We start from the raw sequence: 27611 nt of genomic DNA, 5'->3' as shown, positions 1-27611 counted from the left end.
GCGCGTACATTCGTGGATCGTCGGAAAAAGCTCATTTGCATACCCGACGCGGAAAACGACGCGAACTCCACCCAGCGGACGCCGAAGTATTGCATCTACGATCCGAAGGCGTACGAAGCCGTACGCCTGTCGGATCGAACCCAGATGCCGTTGTATCTTGGTTTGAGGATTCAAACTAAAGATACGACGCGGGAAATTTGAAAGTACGCCGGCGTATCAGTAGATACGCCGGCGTACTCTCTCTCTGGATCTGGCCCCATGTGTATTTTGTCTCATCAGGAACTGAATAATGTCAAAGAAAAAAGTGATAATTCTTCTTTACTACCGTTGAACCCCCCCAACAAGTTCACTTTAAATGTAAACAGAAAGTTGCATTAAGATGATTGTGTCACTTGATTAGGAAGCAAACACACGTTTTTTTTTTTTTTTTTCACAAAACATAATGTACTTGATGTGTGATTATTTTACTTCCTTGTTCACTATGTGGTCATTTTACTTCCTTGATGGTGTAGCACCATGGACCATGGTGTCATCTGTGTTCTCGGCAACTGTGGTGTCTGTTTATAGAATTTTGTGCATCTCTCAGGAGTTACTGTGTATATATATTGTGGTATTAAAAAAAATAAAAATGATACTAGCAGCAGTGTGTTGGTATCCAGTATTAACACTCTATATGCTATCTGAGCAGGGGGATTTTAGTCCAAGGACATTTTTACTTGCTTTATCTGATGTCTGTCATGAAAAGTATGTTTTCATAAATACCTTAATAATATAAAATGGTAAATGTGCTTACAGACACAGTATTCTGTACATATATTTTGCAGTGTATATTTTACAGCAGAGGTCTGAGAAGATACAATATATTGACATCTTTTCACGTTTAAATGTCTCGTTGGGCTAAAGTGACCCTTTGGCATTTTAATTTGACACTTGTATAGACAGGCATTGCAGGGGGAGCACAACAACCTTTATATGATATTACCACTGTAAATAGAAAGCATGCCCTAAAATGTGACTTCATGCCATATTTTTTCTTTTATTCTCCAGGAACTAAAGAAAGACATTAAAAAAGACCTTGGCAGTAAACCACCAGACAGGCCTAACCAGACCATATCTAATGGCAATGCCTTGCTGTCAAGTGAAGCAGTAGTCCGTGGATCTGGACGAGGTAATTGATGCACCACTCGCATTGTGTACATAGACACTGTATGTACGTTTTTATGGTTATTTTTTTCTCACTGTGGGGGCATTCACAGAAATAGCAGAGGCTAAAGAATTCTAAAAAAAGTCCATTAATTTGCTTATTGTTTACAGCATAATATTGGAAAAAGTGCAGGTTGTATTTTAAAAAAAAAATGTAGAAAAAAAACGGCACAAAGCGTGGGAATTGTTCAGTTTTTGGTCTGTGCAATGCTATGTGTCATATTTGGTTTGTACTTCCTATTTTGTTGCTTTGTCGTTCTTGTTTTTTCCATTTTCAATTTAAAGATGAATCTTATTTAGTGTATTTGACGGAGCGGGAAGCGGTCTTTATAACCTACTAACCTAACCTTTATAACTTACTAACCTACTAAATAACACAAAATCTGCTCTGCCATTTAAAGCTAAAATTGTCCATTAAATGGATATCTATCTGGCTTGTAGTCCAATGGGCACCTTTACAACTTTATTCAGGAGACAGACCAGTGCAATTGAAATCTTTAATGGCCACAGGGGAGCAAGGAATTATGGAGTGAGATTTACTGCTTTTCTGTAAGGCAGGGGTGCCCAACCTTTTGAAGAGCAAGGGCCACTTAAGCAACTTGGTAACCAGTCGCGGGCCATACAATGAGCGTAGTGGTCGGATGACAGGTCACGGCTATTCTATAGGCCCTCCGATCCGATCCGTCCAGATGAAAGGGGACAAATCCCTTCTGTTTTTTTTTTTTTTTTTTTTGCTGATTGGAGGTAGGCGGGCGCAAGCGGGCAAAAATCTGTTTACATCTGCCGCTCTATAGAGGGGAATTGAGGATGCAATTGGGTTGGGCCTATCGTGTGAAAAGGGCCTAAGACTACTTTCACACTGATGTGCTGTGGTTAACCCACACCGCGGGTGCAGCGTACTGCACCTGTGTCTATCCTGCGTGTAAGCTGAACTTTGCCATAGACTCCGCCTGTGGCAAAAACCAGCGCTGTACAGAAGGCATTGGCTTATGGGGCTCTGCTCTGCAGCCGCTTTTTTCCTCTACCACCAGCTTCATTCACAGCACTAATGCTGTGGTATGGATGGTCGGTAACCTGCGATCTGGGCCCCCCATTCCAGAGCAGGAGGTTGTGGGCCACATCTGTGGGCTCCGCGGGCCACTGGTTGGCCACCCCTGCTGTAAGGTAATGGGCCTAATATGCAAGTACTGTACATTATATCCCTATAGAAGCCATATCTAATGGGTAAGTATACCGATTCTATATTAGTGATATTTTAGTGCATGTTGTGGTGAATCTTTCTCCATAATCCTGTGTACCCTCTGCATCTAAATTAAGAGGAGGAATATATGTTAAAATCCATGTCCAATTAAACTGAAACAGGTTATTCTGGGACAGTGATTGTGGACTGCAGATGGGTTTAATGCTTTGAAGCTTGGGCATTGTGGTGACTGATCATTTAGCCGTCCGTGCACATACACTGCAGACAGGTCACTGATGGGTAATTCATATATTCCAATGGTATATACATGACTAAAGAGCTCTGTGTACTGGAAGGCCATCTCACTGCTAGCATAGATACTGGGGAGTGAGGATTAATTGCTGGGGGCCTGATACAGGTGATTGATTAGTGTGTCCTAATGCACGCAAACAGAATCCTGCGAGGGGGCAGAAACACGCTGAACCTCATTCCGAGGGCTGAAGCTGCACACTATGTACCTAGGTTCAGTCTGCAGTGTCTACGGAGATGACATAAGCAGTGGTGTTCAATATGAAATGTGTGCGGTAGGAGTGCCACTGCAGACCGAGGAGTGTCTGGAGGAAAATCTGGAGAGTGTGGGCTGGAAAAGGGATACCGGAGAAAGACTAATTTGTGTGTGCTGGAGATGGTATCTGACTGGGTAAAAACCAATATGTGTGCTGGATGTTGGAACTGAATGGAGAAAAAACAATATGTGTGTTGGAGGTTGGAACTGAATGGAGAAAAAACAATGGGCCAGATCCACATAGAAATAGATCGGCGCAGCGTATCAGAGATACGCCTCGCCGCCGTACCTTACCTGGCGTTCTTTCGAATCCTCAAAGATTTTGCGCCGTAAGTTACGGCGGCGTAGTGTATTTCTGGCGGCGGAATTCAAATCGGCGATTAGGGGGCGTGTTTCATTTAAATGAAGCGCGTCCCCGTGCCGAATGAACTGCGCATGCTCCGTTTCTAAATTTCTGCTGGAGGCAGGATCTAAGTGGGGGAAGACCAATATGTGTGTTGGACGTTGGATCTGACTGGGGGAAGACTCAGGCCCCATACACACGACCGAGTTTCTCGGCAGAATTCAGCCAGAAACTGGATCGGAGCTGGATTCTGCCGAGAAACTTGGTCGTGTGTACACTTTTCAGCGAGGAAGCCGACGAGGAACTCGTCGGGCCAAATAGAGAACATGTTCTCTATTTCCTTGTTGTTCAATGAGGAAAGTCGGCCCGCCGAGATCCTCGGCGGCTTCAACACTGAACTCGACAAGGAACTCAATGTGTTTGGCACGTCGAGTTCCTCGGACGTGTGTACGGGGCCTAATGTGTGTGCTTGGGATGTAACGGAGGTAAGATCAGTGTGTGTGCTGGAGGTGGGATCTAACTGGGGGAAAACCAGTGTGTGTGCTGGAGGTGGGATCTAACTGGGGAAAAACCAGTGTGTGTGCTGGAGGTGGGATCTAACTGGGGAAAAACCAGTGTGTGTGCTGGAGGTGGGATCTAACTGGGGAAAAACCAGTGTGTGTGCTGGAGGTGGGATCTAACTGGGGAAAAACCAGTGTGTGTGCTGGAGGTGGGATCTAACTGGGGAAAAACCAGTGTGTGTGCTGGAGGTGGGATCTGACTGGGGAAATACTGATTTGCGTGAAGTAAATAATCACCTTTGGACTGACAGGACAGCACAAGCAACATACTGATGAGCCCATCTCTCTGTCACTCTAGTCTCTCTCCAATTAGCATATACCTTAAACTGTAATACCTTGTACACCCAATCGGAATTTCCAATGGAAAAAGTCAGACGGAATTCTTTCATCGGATATTCCGACCGTGTGTGTGCCCCATCTGACTTTTTTCCATCGGAATTTAGAAAGAGAACATGTCGGAAATCCCATCAGTCTGTAGGGAACTCCAACGGAGAAAAAAACACGCATGCTCAGAATCAAGTCGACGCATGCTCAGAAGCATTGAACTTTATTTTTCTCGGCTCTGATGAGTGTTGTACGTCACCGCGTTCTTGACGGTCAGAATTTGGTGTGACAGTGTGTATGCAAGACAGCTTGAACGGAATTCCGTTATCCCAACGGAAAATCCGATCGTGTCTACGTGTCTAAGGCATAACACACCTGTTTGGCTGATTGTGCTGATTCTCACTTTCCCTGTGTAAACTCTGCTGTGTAGTCAAGAGTCTGATACCAAAATACCTAGTACTTACACTGTGTTAAAAAAGAAAAAGTCAAGTAAGTAATATGATGTTATCATTGTACCACAGGTAGAAGGAAATATTTTTTTTAGTCTCCTCTTATCCTGCAATTAGACTGTACCACTGTAAATTTGTAGAAGTCACAAGGTAGGAGTCTGACGTTTGTAAATAGGAACTGGAATGAACATGATGGTGTCATCACAGAACCAGCATCTAAGTCCAGAAATAGATGTTGATCCTGGAGTAAGAGGCTTGTTCACACCAAGTGCATTGGGGCGGTGCTGAGCAGCCCAACACAAGACAATGCAAAAAGGCTGATGCCGCGTACACGCGATAATTTTTCGGCATGAAAAAAAACGTTGTTTTTAAAAACGTCATTTAAAATGATTGTGTGTGGGCTGCACATCGTTTTTCAGTTTCTGAAAAACGACAAAAAAAAAAATCGAACATGCTGCATTTTTTAACGTCGTTTTAAAAAATGACGTTTTTCGGGTTGTAAAAAATGATCGTGTGTGGGCTAAAACTACGTTTTAAACCCGCGCATGCTCAGAAGTAAGTTATGAGATGGGAGCGCTCGTTCTGGTAAAACTACCTTTCATAATGGAGTAAGCACATTCATCACACCATAACAGACAAAAAAACGCGAAATGTCTTTTACTAACAAGAAATCAGCTAAAGCAGCCCAAAGGCGAATAGAACTTCCCCTTTAGAGTACCGTTGTACGTCACCGCGCTTTGTTCATCATTTTTTTAAAACGATGGTGTGTGGGCAACGTAGTTTTTAATGATGAATTTGGAAAAACTTTGTTTTTTGGACATGCTGAAAAACAACGTTTTCTTTCATGCCGAAAAATGATTGTGTGTACGTGGCATGAGGCTAATTATCACCACAAAGTTGTGGTAGTGTGTGCTGAAAAAAGTACTACATGTAGTACTTTTCTTCAGCACACTATGGTGCAAAACACCATGCTGCTGGCATAAGATCTGAATGAAATGTCACTAGTAACATATCAATAAAGTTCTAACGAAAGGAAAAAAGTAAACCGTGGAATGTGCCAGGTTCAGTGTATTGGCACAGTGTCCTTCCTGGGTGCACCATCAGCCATGCAGGACTTGTAAATGATCCCTAATGATGGTGGCGTTCCTCTGAAAATAAAAGCAGATGGAAACATTATCAGTGGGAACACCGTGAGATGTAATCAATACCTGTGTCACACACATCACTTGGCATGTTTACAGTTGGCATTAAAACAAAATCTGACTTTCGTTCCACTACAGGCATACCCCACTTTTAAGTACACAATGGGACCAGAGCATGTATGTAAAACGAAAATGTACTTAAAGTGAAACAATACCTTTTTTCACTTCTAGGGTGTAGTAGGGGGTCAGGGGCTGTATTTGGGGTGTCAGGGGCTGTATTTGGGGTGTCAGGAGCTGTAGTGGGGGTGTCAGGGGCACACTGGAACAGGGCAGGCTATGCTCTTGAAGCTTCAGCTCCTTCTACTGCGGCTGCAAAATGTCTGTACAGTACTTGTAAGGCACTTTACATACACTCGGGGTTATGTCCTTACTCGCGAGTGTATGTAAAGTGAGTGTACTTAAAGCGGGGTATGCCTGTATAAAAGGTTCAAATGACCATTTTACTGGTTTACTGATGAGGATCAATGTACAAGGTAGACCAAGGATCAATAGCAAACATTTATGCAAAGAGAATTGCACTGATTGATCGCTTTTACTCAACTTTGCTTATTCAAGCATATAGGCACACAGTGGGTTCCCCCCACTTGCAAAGCAAACCACTGCTCCACTACTGCCAAAAAACATTGGCAGATTATTGGGTGCAGCAGTCAGAGGAAGCACATAGCTGCTGATAGGGGAGTATTACGGAGGTGTTATTAGCCGTTTAGGTCTGTCTTTAACAACTTCCATTGAGAATTGTGTGGTCGTGCGACGTTTGAACCAAAATACATTTTGATAATTTTCCCCCCCACAAATAGAGCTTTCTTTTGGTGGTATTTGATCACCTCTGCGGTTTTTATTTTTTGCGCTATAAACAAAAAAAGAGCGACAATTTTGAAAAAAACACAATATTTTGTACTTTTTGCTATAATAAATATCCCAATTTAAAAAAAAAAAAAAAAAAGTTTTTTTTACCCTCAGTCTAGGCCGATACGTATTCTACATATTTTTGGTAAAAAAAAATCGCAATAAGCGTATATTGATTGGTTTGTGCAAAAGTTATAGCGTCTACAAAGTAGGGGATCATTTTATGGCATTTCTAATAATATTTTTTAATTAGTAATGGCGGCGACCAGCAATTTTTATCGTGACTGCGACATTATAGCGGACACATCGGACACTTTTGACACTATTTTGGAACCATTCACTAGGGGGCGATCAAGGGGTTAATATGTTCCCTAGTGAGTGCTTCTAACTGTAGGGGGAGGGGACTGATGAGAGGAGGAAACCGATCGTTGTTCCTATATACAAGGAACATACGATCAGTTCTCCTCTCACCTGACAGGACGTGGAGCTGTGTGTTTACACACACAGCTCCACGTCCATGCTCTGTGATGAGCAATCACGGGTGCCTGGCGGCCGTCAGGCACACGCGCATCAAGTACCCTGTGGTGCGGCGAGCAAGCGCTCTCGCTAGAACCCCGGAAATACAAGGACGTCATATGACGTCCACCCGGGGGAGGGAGGGTGCCTGCCGCCGTTATTTTACTATACGGCGGTAGGCAAGTGGTTAAAGCCTTGATTCTTTGTATAATTGTTTATTGTTTATTGCTTGTATAGCGTAGAATCACCCGAAGGAATCGAAACGCTTCCAGACCTTAACAATTCACAACAGGACCGAGTGTTACAGGCATAAATGAACATAGTAACAATATAAAATATGTACCACAATTAAAATCAAATAATAAAACAACAATATAACACCATAAAACCAATACAGTACAAAAACCGTAGAAATCACATAAGACCAAAGGAGAGACAACACACAATTCCCAACAGATCTAGCAGTGCTTCCCGCCAGAATGACCCTAACCTCACTCTTCCTATCAATCTGCCTCTGCCCACAGATAGGTTTTTAGATCCCTCCTGAATGTGGGTAGGTCAGGACTCTGTCTAAGACTTAGGGGAAGTAGATTCCATTCTCTCGGGCCAAGGACAGAAAAAGCCCTGCCCCCCCATTTTTTCAGCCGACTCTTTGGCTGTTCCAAACGGAATTGGCAGCTCCATCTAAGGGAGCGGCCAGTAACATGTCTATTCAATTTCTCACAGAGATAGGCGGGTCCTAGCCCGTGAAACGCTTTAAAAACAAGTGTTAGAATTTTAAAACGCACCCTCTGACCAACTGGCAGCCAATGCAGGGCAGCCTGATGTCTCGCGGTGGGGCAGTGGCCTCTGAGATTTAATGCAAGCCTTACCGCCTGATTCTGGACTTTTTGAAGTCTCCTAATCTGGACTTGAGGCAGTCCAGCCAGGAGACCATTACAATAGTCCAGATGGGGAAGGACCAGAGCGCGCACTACCGAGATTCTTTCCAGATCTGACAGAAAAGGCAAAATGCGGTAAAGAAGCTGCATCTTAAAATGGCAGGTCTTGACAACCTTACCGACATAGGGGATTAGTCGCTGTCAATTAGGACCCCTAGTGTCCCCACCGTGTCGGCCGTCCGCGGGCACACCCCTGCCCCATCGGGCCATGATAACACCCAGTGTCAGTGCAGGTAGTTAGCTTCCATCCAGTTTTTTATGATCTCTAAACCTGCTACCAACTTGGCCTCCGCCTCTGGCTCATTGGTCGAGATTCTGGAGAACAACTGGGTGTCATCCGCATAGGACTGAAATCGAAGTCCCAGACTTGCGATCACCGCCAGCAGAGGGCGAAGATAGATGTTAAAGAGAAGAGGGGAAAGCGGGGACCCCTGTGGGACCCCACACGTCACCTTGATAGACTCCGAGTAGAAGTCCCCCAGTTTCACCCTATACTCCCTCTCCTCTAAAAATGACTTAAACCATTTCAAGGCCTGGTTACTCACCCTCGCCACCTCCTGAAGCCGTGTCAGCAAGATCTGGTGATTTACTGTGTCGAATGCGGCTGACAGGTCCAAGAGAATGAGGATTGAGTGGGTCCCCCGGTCCGTGTCGACCAGTAGATGGTCCATGACATCCAGCAACGCCGTCTCCGTCCCATGTTTGGGCCGGAAACCGGACTGCCACTTATCGAACAGATTGCCCTCCTCCATGAATCACGTTAGCCTCGTACACACGATCAGTTTTTCCGACGGAGAGCTTTTGGCCGGGAATCCCAGCTGTGCGTATGCTCCTTGCAGTTTTTCCAGCGGGAAAACTGCCCAAAAAACGATTTTGGGCAGTTTTCCTATGGGAAAAACTGCAATGGAGCATACACACGGCCAGGATTCCCGGGCCAAAGCTCCATTGCAGTTTTCCTGTTGGGAAAACTGCCCGTGTTTAGGGGAAAGACTGAACCGATTTTGGGCAGTTTTCCTATGGGAAAAACTGCGATGGAGCATACACATGGCCAGGATTCCCGGGCCAAAGCTCCATTTCAGTTTTCCCGTCGGAAATCCCGAACGTGTGTACGAGGCATTTGACCAATTTCTGAAACAAGCTTTCAAGGTGAGTATTTTATGAGAATTTATGTTGGTGCTTCAGGAGGATTTCCATCTAAATCTATAGCTCTGGTCATCTGTCGCAGTTCTGTCTACAGGCAGTAAAGGGCTATAATTCTTAGGCTGTAATAATGTGATGGAGCAGGACTAGAGATGAACAGAACACATAAGGATACATTAATGGGTGTTTATGCTTGATTTACAGCTGTTGTAAGCCAAGTGGCATTTGTGAAACTGTTTACCAGGAGAAGCTTATGTCACTGAAGCACAAAGGCTTCTGACTCGCTGAAACTGTGGTTGTTGTCAGTTGTGGCATTTGTTATTAGTGTGGTTATTTATTGGTTTACATCAGAAATTAATTGCCATGTACAGTGGATATAAAAAGTCTACACACCCCCGTTAAAATGTCAGCTTTCTGTGATGTAAAAAAATGAGACAAAGATAAATAATTTCAAAACATTTTCCACCTTTTAATGTGACCTATAAACTGTACAACTCAATCGAAAAACAAACTGAAATCTATTAGGGGGGGGGAGTAAAAATGTAAAAAAGAATAATAATGTGGTTGTATAAGTGGGGAAGTAGCTGTGTTTAGAATCACATTCAAACTCATGTTAAATAGGAGTCATTACACACCTGCCATCATTTAAAGTGCCTCTGATTAACCCCCAAATAAAGTTCAGCTGTTCTAGTAGGTCTTTCCTGATATTTTCTTAGTCGCATCCTACAGAAAAAGCCATGGTCCGCAGACAGCTTCCAAAGCATCAGAGGGGTCTCATTGTTAAAAGGTATCAGTCAAGAGAAGGGTACACAATAATTTCCAAGGCATTAGATATACCATGGAACACAGTGAAGACAGTCATCATCAAATGGAGAAAATATGGCACAGCAGTGACATTACCAAGAACTGGACGTCCCTCCAAATTTTATGAAAAGACGAGAAGAAATCTGGTCAGGGAGGCTGCTAAGAGGCCTACAGCAACATTAAATTAGCTGCAGGAATATCTGGCAATTACTGACTTTGTGGTGACAACTATCTCCCGTATTCTTCATGTGTCTGGGCTATGGGGTAAAGCGGCAAGACGGAAGACTTTTCTTACGAGGAAAAACTTCCAAGCCCGGCTAAATTTTGCAAAAACACATCTGAAGTCTCCCAAAAATATGTGGGAAAATGTGTTATGGTCTGATGAAACCAAGGTTGAATGTTTTGGCCATAATTCCAAAAGATATGTTTGGTGCAAAAAATGCACTGCACATAACCAAAAGAACACTGTGCCCACTGTGAAGCATGGTGGTGGCAGCATAATGCTTTGGGTCGGTTTTTCTTCAGCTGGAACAGGGGCCTTGGTCAAGGTAGAGGGGATTATAAATAGTTCCAAATACCAGTCAGTATTGGCACAAAACCTTCAGGCTTCTTCTAGAAAGCTGAACATGAAGAGGAACGTCATCTTTCAGCATTACAATGACCCAAAGCATACATCCAAATCAACAAAGGAATGGCTTCACCAGAAGAAGATTAAAGTTTTGGAATGGCCCAACCAGAGCCCAGACCTGAATGCCATATGTGGGTTGATCTGAAGAGGGCTGTGCACAGGAGATGCCCTCACAATCTGGCAGATTTGGAGTATTTTTGCAAAGAAGAGTGGGCAAATATTGGCATGTCAAGATGTGCCATGCTGATAGAGACTCATACCCAAAAAGTGCTGTAATAAAATCAAAAGGTGCTTCAACATAGTATTAGTTTAAGGGTGTGCACACTTATGCAACCATATTATTTATTTTTTTATTTTTACTTCCCTCCACCTAAAAGATTTCAGTTTGTTTTTCGATTGAGTTGTACACACAGGTCACATTAAAGGTGGAAAAAGTGCTGAAATTATTTATCTTTGTCCGATTCTTTTTATATATTTTTTATATTTTATATTTTTTAAAGATATAGGCTCGGATTCACATACATTGGCGCATATTTATGCCGGCGTAGCGTATCGAATATACGCTACGCCGACGCAGCGCAGAGAGGCAAGCACAGTATTCAGGAAGCCAGTGCTCCCACTCGCTCTCAAATCTACGCTGGGTTTCCTCGGCGTAAGCCAGTGTAGGTGGAAGTGGGCGTGAGCCATGCTAATGAGGCGTGACCCCTTGCAAATGATGGGCCAAGCGCCATAGAAGTACTTAAAACGAACGGCGCATGCGCCGTCCGGTGGGCGCATCCCAGTGCCCATGCTTAGAATCACGTCGGAACTACTCCCTAAGATACGACGGATCACTGCCTACGACATGAACGTAACCTACGCCCAGCCCTATTCACATACTACGTAAAATACGACGGCTGTGTTCTCTGGTCCATACCTTAGCATTATTTGCGCCTCATATATGGGGAATAACTTTACGCCGGACGTACGACTTACGCAAACCGCGTATATTATGCGCCGGGTGCAAGTACGTTTGTGAATCGACGTATCTCCCTCATTTGCATATATGCATAGAAAATCAAGATACGTCGGCGTAAGTGCTTTGTGAATCTGGGCCAGACATTACAGTATTTGTAAATGTAATCCGCTTAGTGTTATACTGTGGTTTGGAAATATGTAAAATTCTGTTTTGGTCTAGTAGGCACCATTAGGTGCTGCAACCACAATCATATTAACTGCAAAGTGCCCTGAATAAAAGGATTCTCTGATTTTCAAAAATTCTTCATCTCTGGCCTTTCCCATCACTGGCCCATCACTAACCAATAGTGAGGACATTTTGGGGCGGAGTAATTGCCTACAGGAGCTGTTCACAATTTTCAATTTCCTACAGTTCTCTCGCTAGCATCAGATGGATCAGGACACGTTTATAATCAAGAGAACTGTAAAAATGAATGCCATCAAATATTGAGGTGCATCCCCCTGATGACCGCTGTACTTCTCCTTTCGCTTTCCTTTTCTCCTCATTGGGAAGCTGATCTTGTGTCTGCTATCTATAGAGTCTGCCATTGTGCCTTATGTTGATCTTATTTAGTTGCACTTCAGATAATTATGGAGTCTTGAGTTTCCTGAAGCAGGCTTTGAAACGTGTCGTTTATCAAGACCAAGATTGCGCTTTGTACAAAATTAGTATGCTTATGTATATGTGATATATGAACAATCTGTGCAATTATTTCCCTCCTTTTATTCCATTTCAAAAGATAAAAAAAAGTGTTTGATATTTTTATACATATGTAGCACTACCCCCAGAGGAGCTGCTGAGTAATTTCGGGCCGCATGTTACCTCTATTCTCTCGCCGTCCAGGGTAGTAAAAGAGTTGAAAAAGTTCAATGTCCACACTTTACACTTCTTTTTCTAAGATTTATTTTCAGAACTTGGTAAGGAAAGAAGTTGTTGTTGAAGGGGTGGAAGAGTAAACAGGTAGATAGGTTCAGGTGCATAATCTCAATTAGGAAACACTCCTGCTTCCAGCAAACAGTTCTCATCGCCACTCTAGCCAGAGTGGGTATTGCTCTCCCGGATAGGTCCCTTTCACTGGCCTAGCAGCCGATTGGAGCACAGATTAAAGTACAGTCTCTGCCACAGACCTTCCTTTATGAGGAGACACTTTCGGTCCCGAATCACCCAACACAGGATTCAGCACCCGGATCTCTCCAGATTAACTTCTGTAGAACTCAGATCTGACAGGCGATCACCATGAAGCCTCTCAGTGTATGGTGCATCCTTTGATGAAGTTTCCAGGCCTCTCCCAAGATACCAGCCTCTTGCTTGGTCCTCTCCAGGATAGGTCCTTCATCAAGTGGCTTCCTCCCTCCAGGACGGACAGCACAGGATGACCTTGAAAATGTAGACCCAGTCTGACTACTGGGCCTATTTAGACAGATCACAACCCCGGACCAACGATATTCCCGGAGCCAGGATTTCAGGAGCACACACCCCCGGCCAGGAGGGCTACGAAGTGGTGGGATGACAGACCGACGATGACCAGTATAGTATAGTGGTCAGTGTAGTGTAGTGTAGTTCTCAGTGTAGTGGACAGTATAGTGGTCAGTGTAGTGTAGTAGTCAGTGTAGTTCTCAGTGTAGTGGACAGTATAGTATGGTGGTCAGTGTTGTGGTCAGTGTAGTGTAGTGGACAGTGTAGTGGACAGTATAGTGGTCAGTGTAGTGTAGCGGACAGTGTAGTATAGTGGTCAGTGTATTGGACAGTATAGTATGGTGGTCAGTGTAGTGTAGTGGTCAGTATAGTGGTCAGTGTAGTTCTCAGTGTAGTGGACAGTATAGTATGGTGGTCAGTGTAGTGTGTAATGGTCAGTAAAGTAATCGGGTTGGTCAGAACTATTGTATTGTTGGAAGGGACTCGGGGAGTGTCTAAGTCTGCAGGTTAGGGGGGGGTGCAAATTACTTGCCTTGCCCCGGGTGATGGCAACCCATGCTACGCCACTGCCGACGACGACGGTCCAATGGCGTCTGTCCCTTAAGTACTCCTCCCCAGCATGCGCAGCGGGACGATCACCCCCACTGATTGGCTGCCGAGGGGAACACCCAATACGCCCTGATTCTGCTGCTGCCACCCTTGGCCTGGGGTGGTAACGACACCCCCAGGCGAACAATGGTGGTCACTCACAGCACAGCCATGGCTGGAACAGAGGCTAAATTTGGCCAAAATTACATGTGTCTGAGTCAACTAACACTCAGACCTCCCTCTAAATATAAATCAGCGCCCGCTGATTTTAAAAAGTCCTGTTTAGTCTTTTTTCTGTTAGGGTTTTTATAGTACATGTTAACGATGGAGGATGTAGTACCTGTAAATACAGAAGAAATAGAGGGGGTTACTGGTGCCCCTGCCCCCCAGATTTCTATAATAAAATTTTAAAGTCCATCTCAAGGATCCTCTACAGCTGTGTCCTGTATTGAGTTCAGCAGGAGGTACCAGTGCACGCTGTGGGGAACCCAGAAGGTTAATATTTCCAGGAGAGTGAGACTGAGGATTTCTACTGAACAAATGGGTGTTCAGGCAGCTGGGACGGTAGATATTTACTGTTTCTGGCTTTTATGTTGCCTTTCTGACCTGTGAAATTCTCTGGTCAGAACGGCGGTGTAGTTGCAGTAGGCAGATACACCCTGTGCAGATCATGGCTAATTGACTGTGTTGTAAATGAATGTGATTTCAGCCCTGCAGAGGAGGAACAGTGCTGTAATGGGAAAGGAGCTCAGCAGCCGGGCATAGTATCCAGGGCAGAGGGGGTGGTGAGGGGACATTGGGGGGTGCAACTTAGATCTGGGAGGGAAAAGCCACGTGACACAAAATCTGGAGCCTGCAGCCCTTCAGGGGCCCCCTGAAGGGAGGTGTTAAGGGATTTGTTTTAGCAATTTATAAAGGTGTATCTCTCAGTGTTGGCAGGTGTTGGGGGAAGGTCACCTCCCAGAGGTGTGTGTCTTTTCCCCAGTTGTCAGTGAAGTAGGGTAAGCAGACATCACCGGGTGGGAGGGTACGAGAATCCCAGCTGGTGACTAGAAGACACTGAGCGGTGTCTTACCTCATTAGTGACAGCGGTCCCATCGTGGCTATAGGACGGCACTCTCCTCCTCTTGCCTCGCTAAGCACGGTTACCATTCCATGTTGCCAGCACACAGCACAGACTCTTCCCCATCCTGGGCTGTTCTCACCTCATGCTTCTCTTCATTCAGGAATTGCCTCACAGCCTTTCCCCAGCCAATGAGATTGGAGGGGTGTGGACTGTGGAAGGCAAAGTAGAAGTCCAGTACTGGAGCGTGGCTGTGGGGCCCTAGGGCAGATCGAAGCTGGACTTTGTGGAGGATATGATAATATGACGGGTAGGCTGCTGTGGCCCCTGGAGCTAGGGGCCGGGTTGCGATTGTAACCCTTATGCTACGCCCATGCCTTTCATCAAGGCCACAAAGCACTGTAGGTGGGACTAAATTTCAAATGGAAATTGAAGGAGTTAAAACCCCTAGTACCTTATGGGCCTGGGATACAAAGGGTTCCACAGGAACCATGGGATCAAATTGAAGACTGAAATACAGTGGGGATCGAAAGTTTGGGCACCCCAGGTAAAAATTTGTATTTAATGTTCATAACGAAGCCAAGGAAAGATGGAAAAATCTCCAAAAGGCATCAAATTACAGATTAGACATTCTTATAAAATGTCAAAAAAAGTTAGATTTTATTTCCATCATTTACACTTTCAAAATTACAGAAATAAAAAAATGGCGTCTGCAAAAGTTTGGGCACCCTGCAGAATTTATAGCATGCACTGCCCCCTTTGCAAAGCTGAGACCTGCCAGTGTCATGGATTGTTCTCAATCATCGTCTGGGAAGACCAGGTGATGTCAATCTCAAAGGTTTTAAATGCCCAGACTCATCTGACCTTGCCCCAACAATCGGCACCATGGGTTCTTCTAAGCAGTTGTCTAGAAAACTGAAACTGAAAATATTTGACTTTCACAAAGCTGGAGAAGGCTATAAGAAGATAGCAAAGCGTTTTCAGATGTCAATATTCTCTGTTCGGAATGTAATTAAGAAACGGCAGTCATCAGGAACAGTGGAAGTTAAAGCAAGATCTGGAAGACCAAGAAAAATATCAGACAGAACCGCTCGCAGGATTGTGAGAAAAGCAATTCAAAACCCACGTTTGACTGCATGATCCCTCCAGAAAGATCTGGCAGACACTGGAGTTGTGGTACACTATTCCACTATAAAGAGATACTTGTACAAATATGGTCTTCATGGAAGAGTCATCAGAAGAAAACCTCTTCTACGTCCCTCCCATAATAATCAGTGTTTGAACTTTGCAAATGAACATATAGACAAGCCTGATGCATTTTGGAAACAATTTCTATGGACCAATGAGGTTAAAATAGAACTTTTTGGCCGGAATGAGCAAAGGTATGTTTGGAGAAGAAAGGGCACAGAATTTAATGAAAAAAACCTTTGTCCAACTGTTAAGCATGGGGGTGGATCAATCATGCTTTGGGGTTGTATTGCAGCCAGTGGCACAGGGAACATTTCACGAGTAGAAAAAAAAATGGATTAAAAAAAATGTCAGCACATTTTGGATGGTAACTTGATGCCATCTGCGAAAAAGCTGAAGTTAAAGAGAGGATGACTTCTGCAAATGGATAATGATCCTGAACACACCTCAAAATCCACGGGGGATTACATCAAGAGGCGTAAACTGAAGGTTTTGCCATGACCTTCACGATCTCCTGACCTCAACATAATTGAAAATCTATGGATAGACCTTAAAAGAGCAGTGCGTGACAGACAGCCCAGAAATCTCAAAGAACTGAAAGACGTTTGTAAGGAAGAATGGGCAAAGATACCTAAAACAGAATTGAAAGACTCTTGGCTGGCTACAAAAAGTGTTTACAAGCTGTAATACTTGCCAAAGGGGGCAGTACAAGATATTAACTCTGCAGGGTGCCCAAACTTTGGCAGACGCCATTTTTTTGTTTTCTCTAATTTTGAAAGTGTAAATAATGGAAATAAAATCTACCTTTTTTGACATATTATAAGGATGTCTAATCTGTAATTTGATGCCTTTTGGAGATTTTTCCATCTTTCCTTGACTTCGTTATGCACATTAATACAACTTTTTACCTGGGGTGCCCAAACTTACGATCCCCACTGTAAGTGCCCTGAGGTACCGGCACAGGTATTATGTTTTAGGATAAGAAAGGTTCACCTTAAGGTGATTGTTTCTCTGGCTTTAGGGAGATGATGAAATTACATTTGTGTCCAAGTTTCTCAATTGGCCATTCCAAAATGTTCTTATTTTTAAAATGTTAACACCACTACATTTCTGCCTCCCTTTTTCCGAATGTTTGGATGTTTTTTGTAAATTTGAGTCCAAGACTTGATATGAGAATGGAGAGATTGGCATATAAGCGGGTTACATGAGCATACCAAAGTCACTTACACCTCTCTGTCCTTCCCTTGTAGAAGCCCAATAGACATACCTCTCAATGCCCGATGACACAAGCAGGGATATAGAGGTTGGATACAAAGTTTACTGCAGCATAACACATTTGGTCCCCATGAGGGACAGGGGGATTTGGTTTCAAAAGAGGGACAGTCCCTCCAAATGAAGGACATTTGGGAGCCATGCAATAAAAGACATCTCGGTGCTTGTGAAGGTGTTGTAGATATGATTATAATGTAAATTATATTGTAATACAATCAGGGCCGGTACAGGCAGTACACCTGTAAGGGGCCCGGAGGTCCCCAGGGGCCCTGATGGCATTTTTTTAGGGGTCCGGAGGTCCCCAGGGGCCTGGAGGCCCATAGGGTCCCATATGGCAACACCCCTTTTTTTTATTTATTTTTTATTAAAAAAAAATGTAATATATTTTTATTTTATTTTTTATTAAAGGGCCAATTTTTTTTATTTTTTTTTAGAGGTCCGGAGGTCCCCAGGGGCCCAAAGGCCCCCAGATGGAAACCCCCCCTTTTTTAATTAATTTTTTATAAAAAAAAAAAAAAATTCTAATATATTTTTATTTATTTTTTTATTAAATGGCCAATTTTTTTTAGGGGTACGGGGGGCCCGAGAGATCCCCAGGGCCCTGGATGACAACCCCCCTTTTTTTTATAAAAAATATATATATATTTTTATATATTTTTTTTTATATATATATATATATATATATATATATATATATATACACATACACACACACATACATATATATGTATATATAATTATTATTATTATTATTATTATTATTATTATTAAAGGGCCCAGAGGTCCCCAGGGCCCCGGATGGCAACCCCCCTTTTTTTATAAAAAAAAATAATTGTTTTTTATTTCTTTTTTTTTATATATATATATTTTTATTAAAGGGCTCAGAGATCCCCAGGGCCCCATGTGGCAAACCCCCTTTTTTATTTGTTATAAATGTTTATTTTTGTTTATATATATATTTATTTGTTATGTTTTTTTATTAAAGGGCCCAGAGGTCCCCAGGGATGGCAAACCCCCCCCCCCCCTTTTTTTTTTTTTATAAATGTTTATTTTTTTTATATATATATTTTTTTTTTATTAAAGGGCCCAGAGGTTTCTTTTTTTATTATTATTATTATTATTATTATTATTATTATTATTAATAAAGGGTACTGGATGGCAACCCCCCTTTTTTGTATATATTTTTCTTTGTCTCCTTTTTTTTGTAAAGGGCCCCCCCCCCGCTTCTCAATTCGCAGCAGCCCCCCCCCCCCCCCTGCTTCTCAATTTCAGGCGGCAGCACCCCCCCCCCCCCCCCCCCCGGTTCTCTGCTCCAGGGGGGCCCATGCGTGAAGCTGTGTAAGGGGCCCCATAACTCCTGATGGCTGCCCTGAATACAATCCTCAGTATAAAATGTAGTCAAATATGCAACAGCAATTTAGTGAAAGTACGGTAAATAAAGTTGCACCCTGAACAAAAAAAAAACGGTTCAAAACCCTGACCATACACAGTGGATTTCCTATAAATTGGTGAGTGATACTTCCTTGCTGCATTAAAATGTGACTGGCCTGTGTAATGAAATTGGATACAAGAGATTTTTTTTTCTACTGTCCCTATTTCTATCTTGTGTGCAGCCAAGTCATTTTGCTCTGCTGCCAACTTGTTCTCAGTGTCTTGAGTCCAACACTGATGTTTTGTGGGATTTACTGTGCTTAGGACAGACCAGACCAAAAAGGTACAAAAGTAGTAAACAATAACCAATATGCTGTAAAAGGCCAGCTGGTTGTAGTTTGTGTTTGTAAGGGCTAGGGCTTTGCTAGGACTCTTATGCCCCGTATACACGACCGGTTTTCCCGTCGGATAAAAAACCAATGGTTTTCCTGACGGAAATCCTCTCAAGCCTGCCTTGCATACACACGGTCACACAAATGTACAGTGAACTTTTGACTGCCAAGAAGACTTTTGACTGACATAAAAGACTATGACGAGCCAAGAAAATTAAGTTCGATGCTTCTGAGCATGCGTGAATTGTTTCCGAGCATGCAGGTTTTTTTTCCCCTCTGAAAAGCATACAGGCTTTCCCACCAGGACTTTTTCGTGATGGGGAAAAAAGAGATCCTGCTCTCTTTTTTTTTTTGTCCGGCAGTTTTCCTGTCAGAAAAACTGCGATGGAGCATACACACGGCTGGGATTCCAGACGAAAAGCTCTCATAGCAGTTTTCCCGACGGAAAAAAACGGTCGTGTGTGTACGAGGCATGACAGGGTTGCTCTCTGAAGAGTGATCCCCATTCAGATGAATGGGTCATGTTCAGCAAGCCGTAAAAAATAAGATAGCGAGGATAATTTTTTCCACACTGTGATGGAAAGCATACTGTTTGCAGCATAAAGGGCAGTAAGGGGGGGCAGTAAAAATGTAGTTCAGCAACGCGTTTTTGCTGCCCCCCAAGCTCTGCTTTAGCAGTGGAATTTTTTTATTTTAAAGCCCAGAACATATAGTCAGTCTGACACATCGCTACACCGATCTCACGTGATCAGCCATATCCAATCATGGCTGATCACGATGTAAACAGGAAGAGCCGTTGATTGGCCTTTCCTCACTCGCGTCTGACAGACGTGAGTAGAGGAGAGCTGATCAGCGGCTCTCCTGACAGGGGGGGTGCCCACACTGGACCACCAGGGAAGCCCCTAACATGTGGATGGCCAGGTACATCCCCCATGGCCATGCCCATATGCCAATCAGTGCCCAAAAATAGGCACTGACTGGCACCATTTTGGAACAAATGAAATCAGTGATGCCCAGCAATGCCACCCATCAGTGTCATCAGTGCCATCCATCAGTGCCACCTATCAATGCCTATCCATGCCCATCAGTGCCCACCTATCAGTGATTATCAGTGCCACCTATCATTGCCACCCATAAGTACCCATCAGTGCTGCCTATGAGTGCTTATCCGTGCCGCCTATGAGTGCCCATCAGTGCCTATCAGTGTCACCTCATCTGTGCCCATCGGTGCCGCCTTATCTGTGCGTGTCAGTGCAGCCATATCGGTGCCTATCATTGAAGAAGAAAAAGTACTTATTTATCAAATACAAAGAAAAGCTTTTTTTATTTGTTGCGCAAACAATAAAAATCTCAGAGGTGATCAAATACCACCAAAAGAAAGCTCTATTTGTGGGAACAGAATTATAAAAAATTTGTTTGCGTACAGTGTAGCATGACTGCGCAATTGTCATTCAAATTGCGACAGTGCTGAAAGCTGAAAATTGGCCTGGGCAGGAAGGTGTATAAGTGTCTGGTATTGAAGTGGTTAAAGAATCAAATCAGATTGGCTCAAAATAGTAAGCAACCTTCCCAATTACTTGCAGAAAATGCCTATTCTCCACGATATGCCGCAGAGGAGATCACGGTGCGCCATGTGAGAGCAGTTATCTGTGTATAGCGGTCTGACACACCCTTGTTTTTTTATTTATTATTTTATTTTATTGCTAGGTCCCTATTAGACAGATATTGTTTATGTTCATGTACATGTTCATACTAAAGACTTTTAATACAAACATATCAACAGCATGATTTATGATACCGTATGTCTGGATAATGACATTTATCTACCAGGGGGCAGTGTAAATTGATTGTATGTCAGCCCAAAGCAGAGAATGTGCGATTTATTGGCACAATTCAGAGGTGACATTACAATCCAATATCTTTTATATGATGTCTGCAGAAGATAACTGCAAAAGTCCAATTAATAATTTTCTGCTGTCATTTCAGCTAGTATCCAACAAATTCTACTCTAATTGCAGTGTAAATGACCTCTGGCCACTTGTTTCTCTAGTTATTTCAGATAGCTTTTCATTATGAGTCATCTTGAGCAGAAGTAAAAATTCCTTAGACTTTAACTGCTTACTGTGCTGTATTATATATATATATATATATATATATATATATATATATATATATATATTATATATACAGTGAGAAAAATAAGTATTTGAACACCCTGCTATTTTGCAAGTTCTCCCACTTGGAAATCATGGAGGGGTCTGAAATTGTCATCGTAGGTGCATGTCCACTGTGAGAGACATAATCAAAATTTTTTTTTCCAGAAATCACAATTTATGATTTTTTAACTATTTATTTGTATGATACAGCTGCAAATAAGTATTTGAACACCTGTCTATCAGCTAGAATTCTGACCCTCAAAGACCTGTTAGTCTGCCTTTAAAATGTCCACCTCCATTCCATTTATTATCCTAAATTAGATGCACCTGTTTGAGGTCATTAGCTGCATAAAGACACCTGTCCACCCCATACAATCAGTAAGAATCCAACTACTAACATGGCCGAGACCAAAGAGCTGTCCAAAGACACTAGAGACAAAATTGTACACCTCCACAAGGCTGGAAAGGGCTACGGGGAAATTGCCAAGCAGCTTGGTGAAAAAAGGTCCACTGTTGGAGCAATCATTAGAAAATGGAAGAAGCTAAACATGACTGTCAATCTCCCTCGGACTGGGGCTCCATGCAAAATCTCACCTTGTGGGGTCTCAATGATCCTAAGAAAGGTGAGAAATGAGCCCAGGACTACACGGGAGGAGCTGGTCAATGACCTGAAAAGAGCTGGGACCACCGTTACTGTTGGTAATACACTAAGGTTACTGTTGGTAATACACTAAGTAACTGTTGGTAATACACTAAGACGTCATGGTTTGAAATCATGCATGGCACGGAAGGTTCCCCTGCTTAAACCAGCACATGTCAAGGCCCGTCTTAAGTTTGCCAATGACCATTTGGATGATCCAGAGGAGTCATGGGAGAAAGTCATGTGGTCAGATGAGACCAAAATAGAACTTTTTGGTCATAATTCCACTAACCGTGTTTGGAGGAAGAAGAATGATGAGTACCATCCCAAGAACACCATCCCTACTATGAAGCATGGGGGTGGTAGCATCATGCTTTGGGGGTGTTTTTCTGCACATGGGACAGGGCGACTGCACTGTATTAAGGAGAGGATGACCGGGGCCATGTATTGCGAGATTTTGGGCAACAACCTCCTTCCCTCAGTTAGAGCTTTGAAGATGGGTCGAGGCTGGGTCTTCCAACATGACAATGACCCGAAGCACACAGCCGGGATAACCAAGGAGTGGCTCTGTAAGAAGCATATCAAGGTTCTGCCGTGGCCTAGCCAGTCTCCAGACCTAAACCCAATAGAGAATCTTTGGAGGGAGCTCAAACTCCGTGTTTCTCATCGACAGCCCAGAAACCTGACTGATCTAGAGAAGATCTGTGTGGAGGAGTGGGCCAAAATCCCTCCTCCAGTGTGTGCAAACTTGGTGAAAAACTACAATAAACGTTTGACCTCTGTAATTGCAAACAAAGGCTACTGTACCAAATATTAACATTGATTTTCTCAGGTGTTCAAATACTTATTTGCAGCTGTATCATACAAATAAATAGTTAAAAAAAATCATACATTGTGATTTCTGGATTTTTTTTTTTTTTTGATTATGTCTCTCACAGTAGACATGCACCTACGATAACAATTTCAGACCCCTCCATTATTTCCAAGTGGGAGAACTTGCAAAATAGCAGGGTGTTCAAATACTTATTTTCATCACTGTATATATATATATGGCCCCTGTGCATTCCAATTATGTACTCTATAAAATACAATCCATTTTATATAATATGGGAATTTACTAAACCTGAGGCAAACACAATCTGGAGCAGCTGTACGTAGTAACCAGTCAGCTTCTATCTTCAGCTTGTTCAGTTAGGCGTCAAAAATGAAAGATAGAAGCTGATTGGTTCCATTGGCCATCCACAGCTGCAGTATCAAGCTGGGTATACATGTATCGAAAGCTGGCTGGTTCAGCAGGAACTGGACAACTTTAAGAACATGTGTACCTCTGTCTGTTCAACAGAAGCCAGTCTAACAATTGACTTCTGTGGAACAATCATGCTGGAAGGCCAGCATTCGATCAACGCTTGAATATATGAGCTCTTTACATGCCATAGACTCACATGTAATACAGTTGGACCTCCCAGTTATCACCATTCACTGACTCCTGTCCAAACATCACGTCATGCTTGATGCCTGTGCAACCTGGGTGCGTCCTGTTTGGTGGCTTTGTGTCCTATAGTGTCCTGCCACAGTCCTCGGTAGAGGCTGTCCTAGCCCATGGGGACCTGTTGGGGCTTCACTCCAGTGCCGGCAGCTTTTGGCTACCTGATATAAAATGCAATGCATGCTTGCTCCTGATGAGCGACCAATAGTCACGAAACGCGTAGAGTTACCAACTTCATGCTTCAATATGTATTCACTGCAGTATATTTCATTGTACCTTCTGTTTGTACACTCGGGTCACTGCCTAAATAACCTTTTCCCCAATCAAGTCTGTAAATTGTATATGTTTACCAATTTCTTCAATAATGAAATATAGTCATGTACAATGCATTATGTGAAAGTATTAAAATATTTAACTTATAACTTATTCCATATATATTTTTTTCCCCCAATCCATTGTAATCTTTTCCCCACACATGTTTCATTGAAAGTCGAGCTCTCAGCTTTTTTTATACCATACAATTATTATAAAGTCCCAACGTACCCCCTTCCCCCCCCCTTTCTCAATCATAATTTAAGCAGTGTTCCGACCAAAAAAAAAAGAATTAAAAGCCAGCAGCTACACATACTGCAGCATACTGCAGCTGCTGGCTTTTAAAGTGGCTGTAAACCTGTTACAACCACTCTTGCCTACAGGTAAGCCTAGATTAAGGCTTACCTGTAGGTGCTTAAAATATCTCGACTCTGCAGCTGATGTTTCCATCAGCTGTTGGGTGCTGCTGCCACCGCCGCTATTGCGGGTAAGGGGACATGGCAGTGTAGCCTTTCGGCTTCACGCTGAGAATCCTACTGCACATGCAGTAGGAAGTGGAATGTTATGCAAGTCAATCACCTGACCTGAATCCGATTGAGCATGCATTTCACTTGCTGAAGACAAAACTGAAGGGAAAATGCCCCAATAACAAGCAGGAACTGAAGACAGTTGCAGTAGAGGCCTGGCAGAGCATCACCAGGGATGAATCCCAATGTCTGGTGATGTCTGTGCGTTCCAGACTTCAGGCTATAATTGTCTGCAAAGGATTTGCAACCAAGTATTAAAAAGTGAAAGTTTGATTTATGATTGTTAATCTGTCCTATTACTTTTGGTCCCTTAAAAAGTGGGAGGCACATACATAAACTGTTGTAATTCCTACACCTTTCACCTGATTTGGATGTAAATACCCTCAAATTAAATTCATTTGTTTCATTTCAAATCCATTGCGGTGGTGTATAGAGCCAAAAAGATTAGAATTGTGTTGATGTCCCAATAGTTATGGACCTGACTATATCAGTAAAAGATTGTTCTTTCCCTGACCTTCTGTTCACTAGGTGATTTTATTTGCATTTTAAACTTATTGATATATTATGCAGCTTTACATCTGTATATTGGACACAAGGCATTGGGCATCTTTATTGAACATTGTCCATCTATGATAGAACTGCCTTTTGAATAATTTATGTATCATGCTTTTTATTCTACGTTGGCATGAGCGCCATAGATTTATTTTATGCTTACTTTGCTTTTTTAAATGCCAGCAGTGGCATTAATTCAGGCCTATTATCCTGTAAGACCTATCTGACCATACACTTACTAAAGTTTTGGATTCTTGCCATTCAGTACATTTAGTTTATTGGACGAGCTATCAAGTCCGGACAATACATTGCTACTGCATTTATAATGAGCCTACATTTCCCAAAAATTTTTTATATTTTAGAAAATGATTTTGCAATGAATGTATGCAAGCCTGGTAAGTATATTCTTGTAATAAACTATAAATTAATGTAATAGGAACTTGGGTTGACCCTTTAAACTCTTTCACTCATCTACTTTCCATGTTTATAAGCTGTCGTTCACATTTAAAAAGATTGACAGTGTCTCTGCATATTTCATAATGTTCTGCTTCCATGATAATAACAGCCTTCAGCATTTTATAAATATTCCTTCATTTATATGCATCACATAAAACACATCATTGAATAGATTGTTTGGTAGGAACTATCTGTACTCTTTATTTTTTTTCTTGTATATTATCCCCAATAAGGCTTTTCATCATGAACCTTATTCAGGACCATAGTATCTTTAAACCTAGGTACGATTGTACACATTAGTATTCAATATACATTTGAGTGAATCTTACACAATAAAATGCACCTTTGCCCAGGCTATGAACATTTAACGGTTTATATATTTGTATTTAGCCATAAAACAGTTTTACGTAAGCCATGCCTGACCTGTCTAGCTGTTTTAATGTAATTTTTTTAATTTTCAAAAATCACAACAAAAGCTCTAAAGCCATATTAGCTGGGAAGAATCCTTGAAATATTTTTAAGGTCTCTGAAAACCCTTACAAAAAAGAATTATGCCTACACTTTGTGGGGCATTAATGTGATCACTAAATTGTAGAATGTCTTAAATATAAGAACAAAATCGCATACCTAGCATATTTGACCCCCTTCCATTTTAACACTTCGTACACACGACCGAGAAACTCGACGGGCGAAACACATCGTTTTGCTCGTCGAGTTCCTTGTTAGGCTGTCGAGGATCTCAGCGAGCCAAATTTCCCCATTCCCGTCGAGGAAAAAGAAGACATGCTCTCTTTTTGGCTCGACGAGATCCTCGACAGTTTCCTCGTCAAAGTGTACACACGACCGGTTTTTAAAAATGTTGACCTTGTGAGTGGCTCTTTGTTGTGCCGAGTCACTTTTCTACTGTACGTCTTCCATAAAACATAATAAAAATAATTTTACAAATAATTTTACAAAAAAAAAAAAAGTATATTGCCTAAATTCTTGTCGTACAGAGTTAAGCCTCGTACACACGACCGAGTTTCTCGGCAAAAACCAGCAAGAAACCTGATGTTTGTTTTTTTTTTGCCGAGAAACTCGGTCGTGTGTACGAGGCTTAACTCTGTACGACAAGAATTTAGGCAATATACTTTTTTTTTTTTTTTTGTAAAATTATTTGTAAAATTATTTTTATTATGTTTTATGGAAGACGTACAGTAGAAAAGTGACTCGGCACAACAATGAGCCACTCACAAGGTCAACATTTTCGAAAACAAACAGACTAACAGTAGCTCTAACTAAACATTTAACTGACAGCCTTTCCCCTCCCCCTTCCCCCCAACAACCCAAGACTCGGTTCTCTTGCGCTCCTCTCGGTAACCTTGTATCCGAACAAAAATGCACCTGGTACTCGATACATGTCTCGAGGAGTGTTTGTGTCATGCCCATTTACCTCCAGCATTAAACTCATATGGGCCAGATCCACGTAGCGCGGCGTAATTTTAGGCAGGCGTAGCGTATCGTAGTTACGCTACGCCGCCGCTACTTTGAGAGGCAAGTGCTGTATTCACAAAGCACTTGCCTCCAAAGTTACGGCAGCGTAGCGTAAATCTGCCGGTGTAAGGGCGCGGAATTCAAATGATAAAGATGTGGGCGTGTTTTATGTAAATTCTACTTGACCCCACATAAATTACATATTTTTTGAACGGGGCATGCGCCGTCCGTGGGGGTATCCCAGTGCGCATGCTCGAAATCACGTCGCAAATAGTCAATGCTTTCGACGTGAACGTAATTTACGCAAAGCCTTATTCGCAAACGTTTTACGCAAACTACGTACACAACGGAAAATTCGATGCTGGCCCGACGTCCATACTTAACATTGCGTACGCCTCATAGAGCAGTGGTAACGTTACGCCGAAAAAAGTCTTACGTAAACGACGTAAAAAATGCGCCGGACGTACGTTTGTGGATTGGCGTATCTAGCTAATTTGCATACTCAACGCAGAAATCAACGGAAGCGCCACCTAGCGGCCAGCATAAATATGCACCTTAGATCCGACGGCGTACTAAGACGTACTAAGACGTACGGCAGTCGGATCTAGCCCAGCTTCAGGCGTATCTTGTTTTGTGGATACAAAACAAAGATACGCCGGAGCATCCTAGAAGTTACGCGGCTTATCTATTGACGTAACTTCTTCGTGGATCTGGGCCATATGACTCTTACCCCACCGTTATATCAAAGTTATATCATGCTTGCCACACTTTATCAGATTTCTTCCCTCATCCCCTTGACAGGTATGTCGCTTTATATTAGGGCATCATTGAATTCACCAGCCTCTTCCAAAAGGGTAAGGTAGGGGCCTCCGGTTTCCTCCAGTGTAGCAATATGGCCTTCCTACCATAAAACAGTTGGATATTGATTAAAGTTCTGTGTGCCTGAGATTGGACCACCTCTTCCACCAATCCCAGGAGGCACACTCTGATTGTCAGTGGGACAGGTACCACCAGGACCTCT

The 27611-nt window shown here is 42.8% G+C and overlaps 1 protein-coding gene across 1 annotated transcript in view; it reads left to right on the top strand.

The window, feature by feature from the left end:
* Positions 1 to 27611, top strand: part of SH3KBP1 (SH3 domain containing kinase binding protein 1) — a 513710-nt gene that overhangs the window by 176478 nt on the left and 309621 nt on the right. The window contains 1 exon segment of the mRNA XM_040338226.1: positions 1048 to 1168. Coding sequence (XP_040194160.1) covers positions 1048 to 1168 — 121 coding nt within the window.

The sequence above is a fragment of the Rana temporaria genome, chromosome 2 (genome assembly GCF_905171775.1).
Source record: "Rana temporaria chromosome 2, aRanTem1.1, whole genome shotgun sequence".
In the NCBI taxonomy this organism is placed as follows: domain Eukaryota; kingdom Metazoa; phylum Chordata; class Amphibia; order Anura; family Ranidae; genus Rana; species Rana temporaria.
Note: the sequence above shows the minus strand (reverse complement) of the source record. Positions and strands in the feature narration are given on the sequence as shown.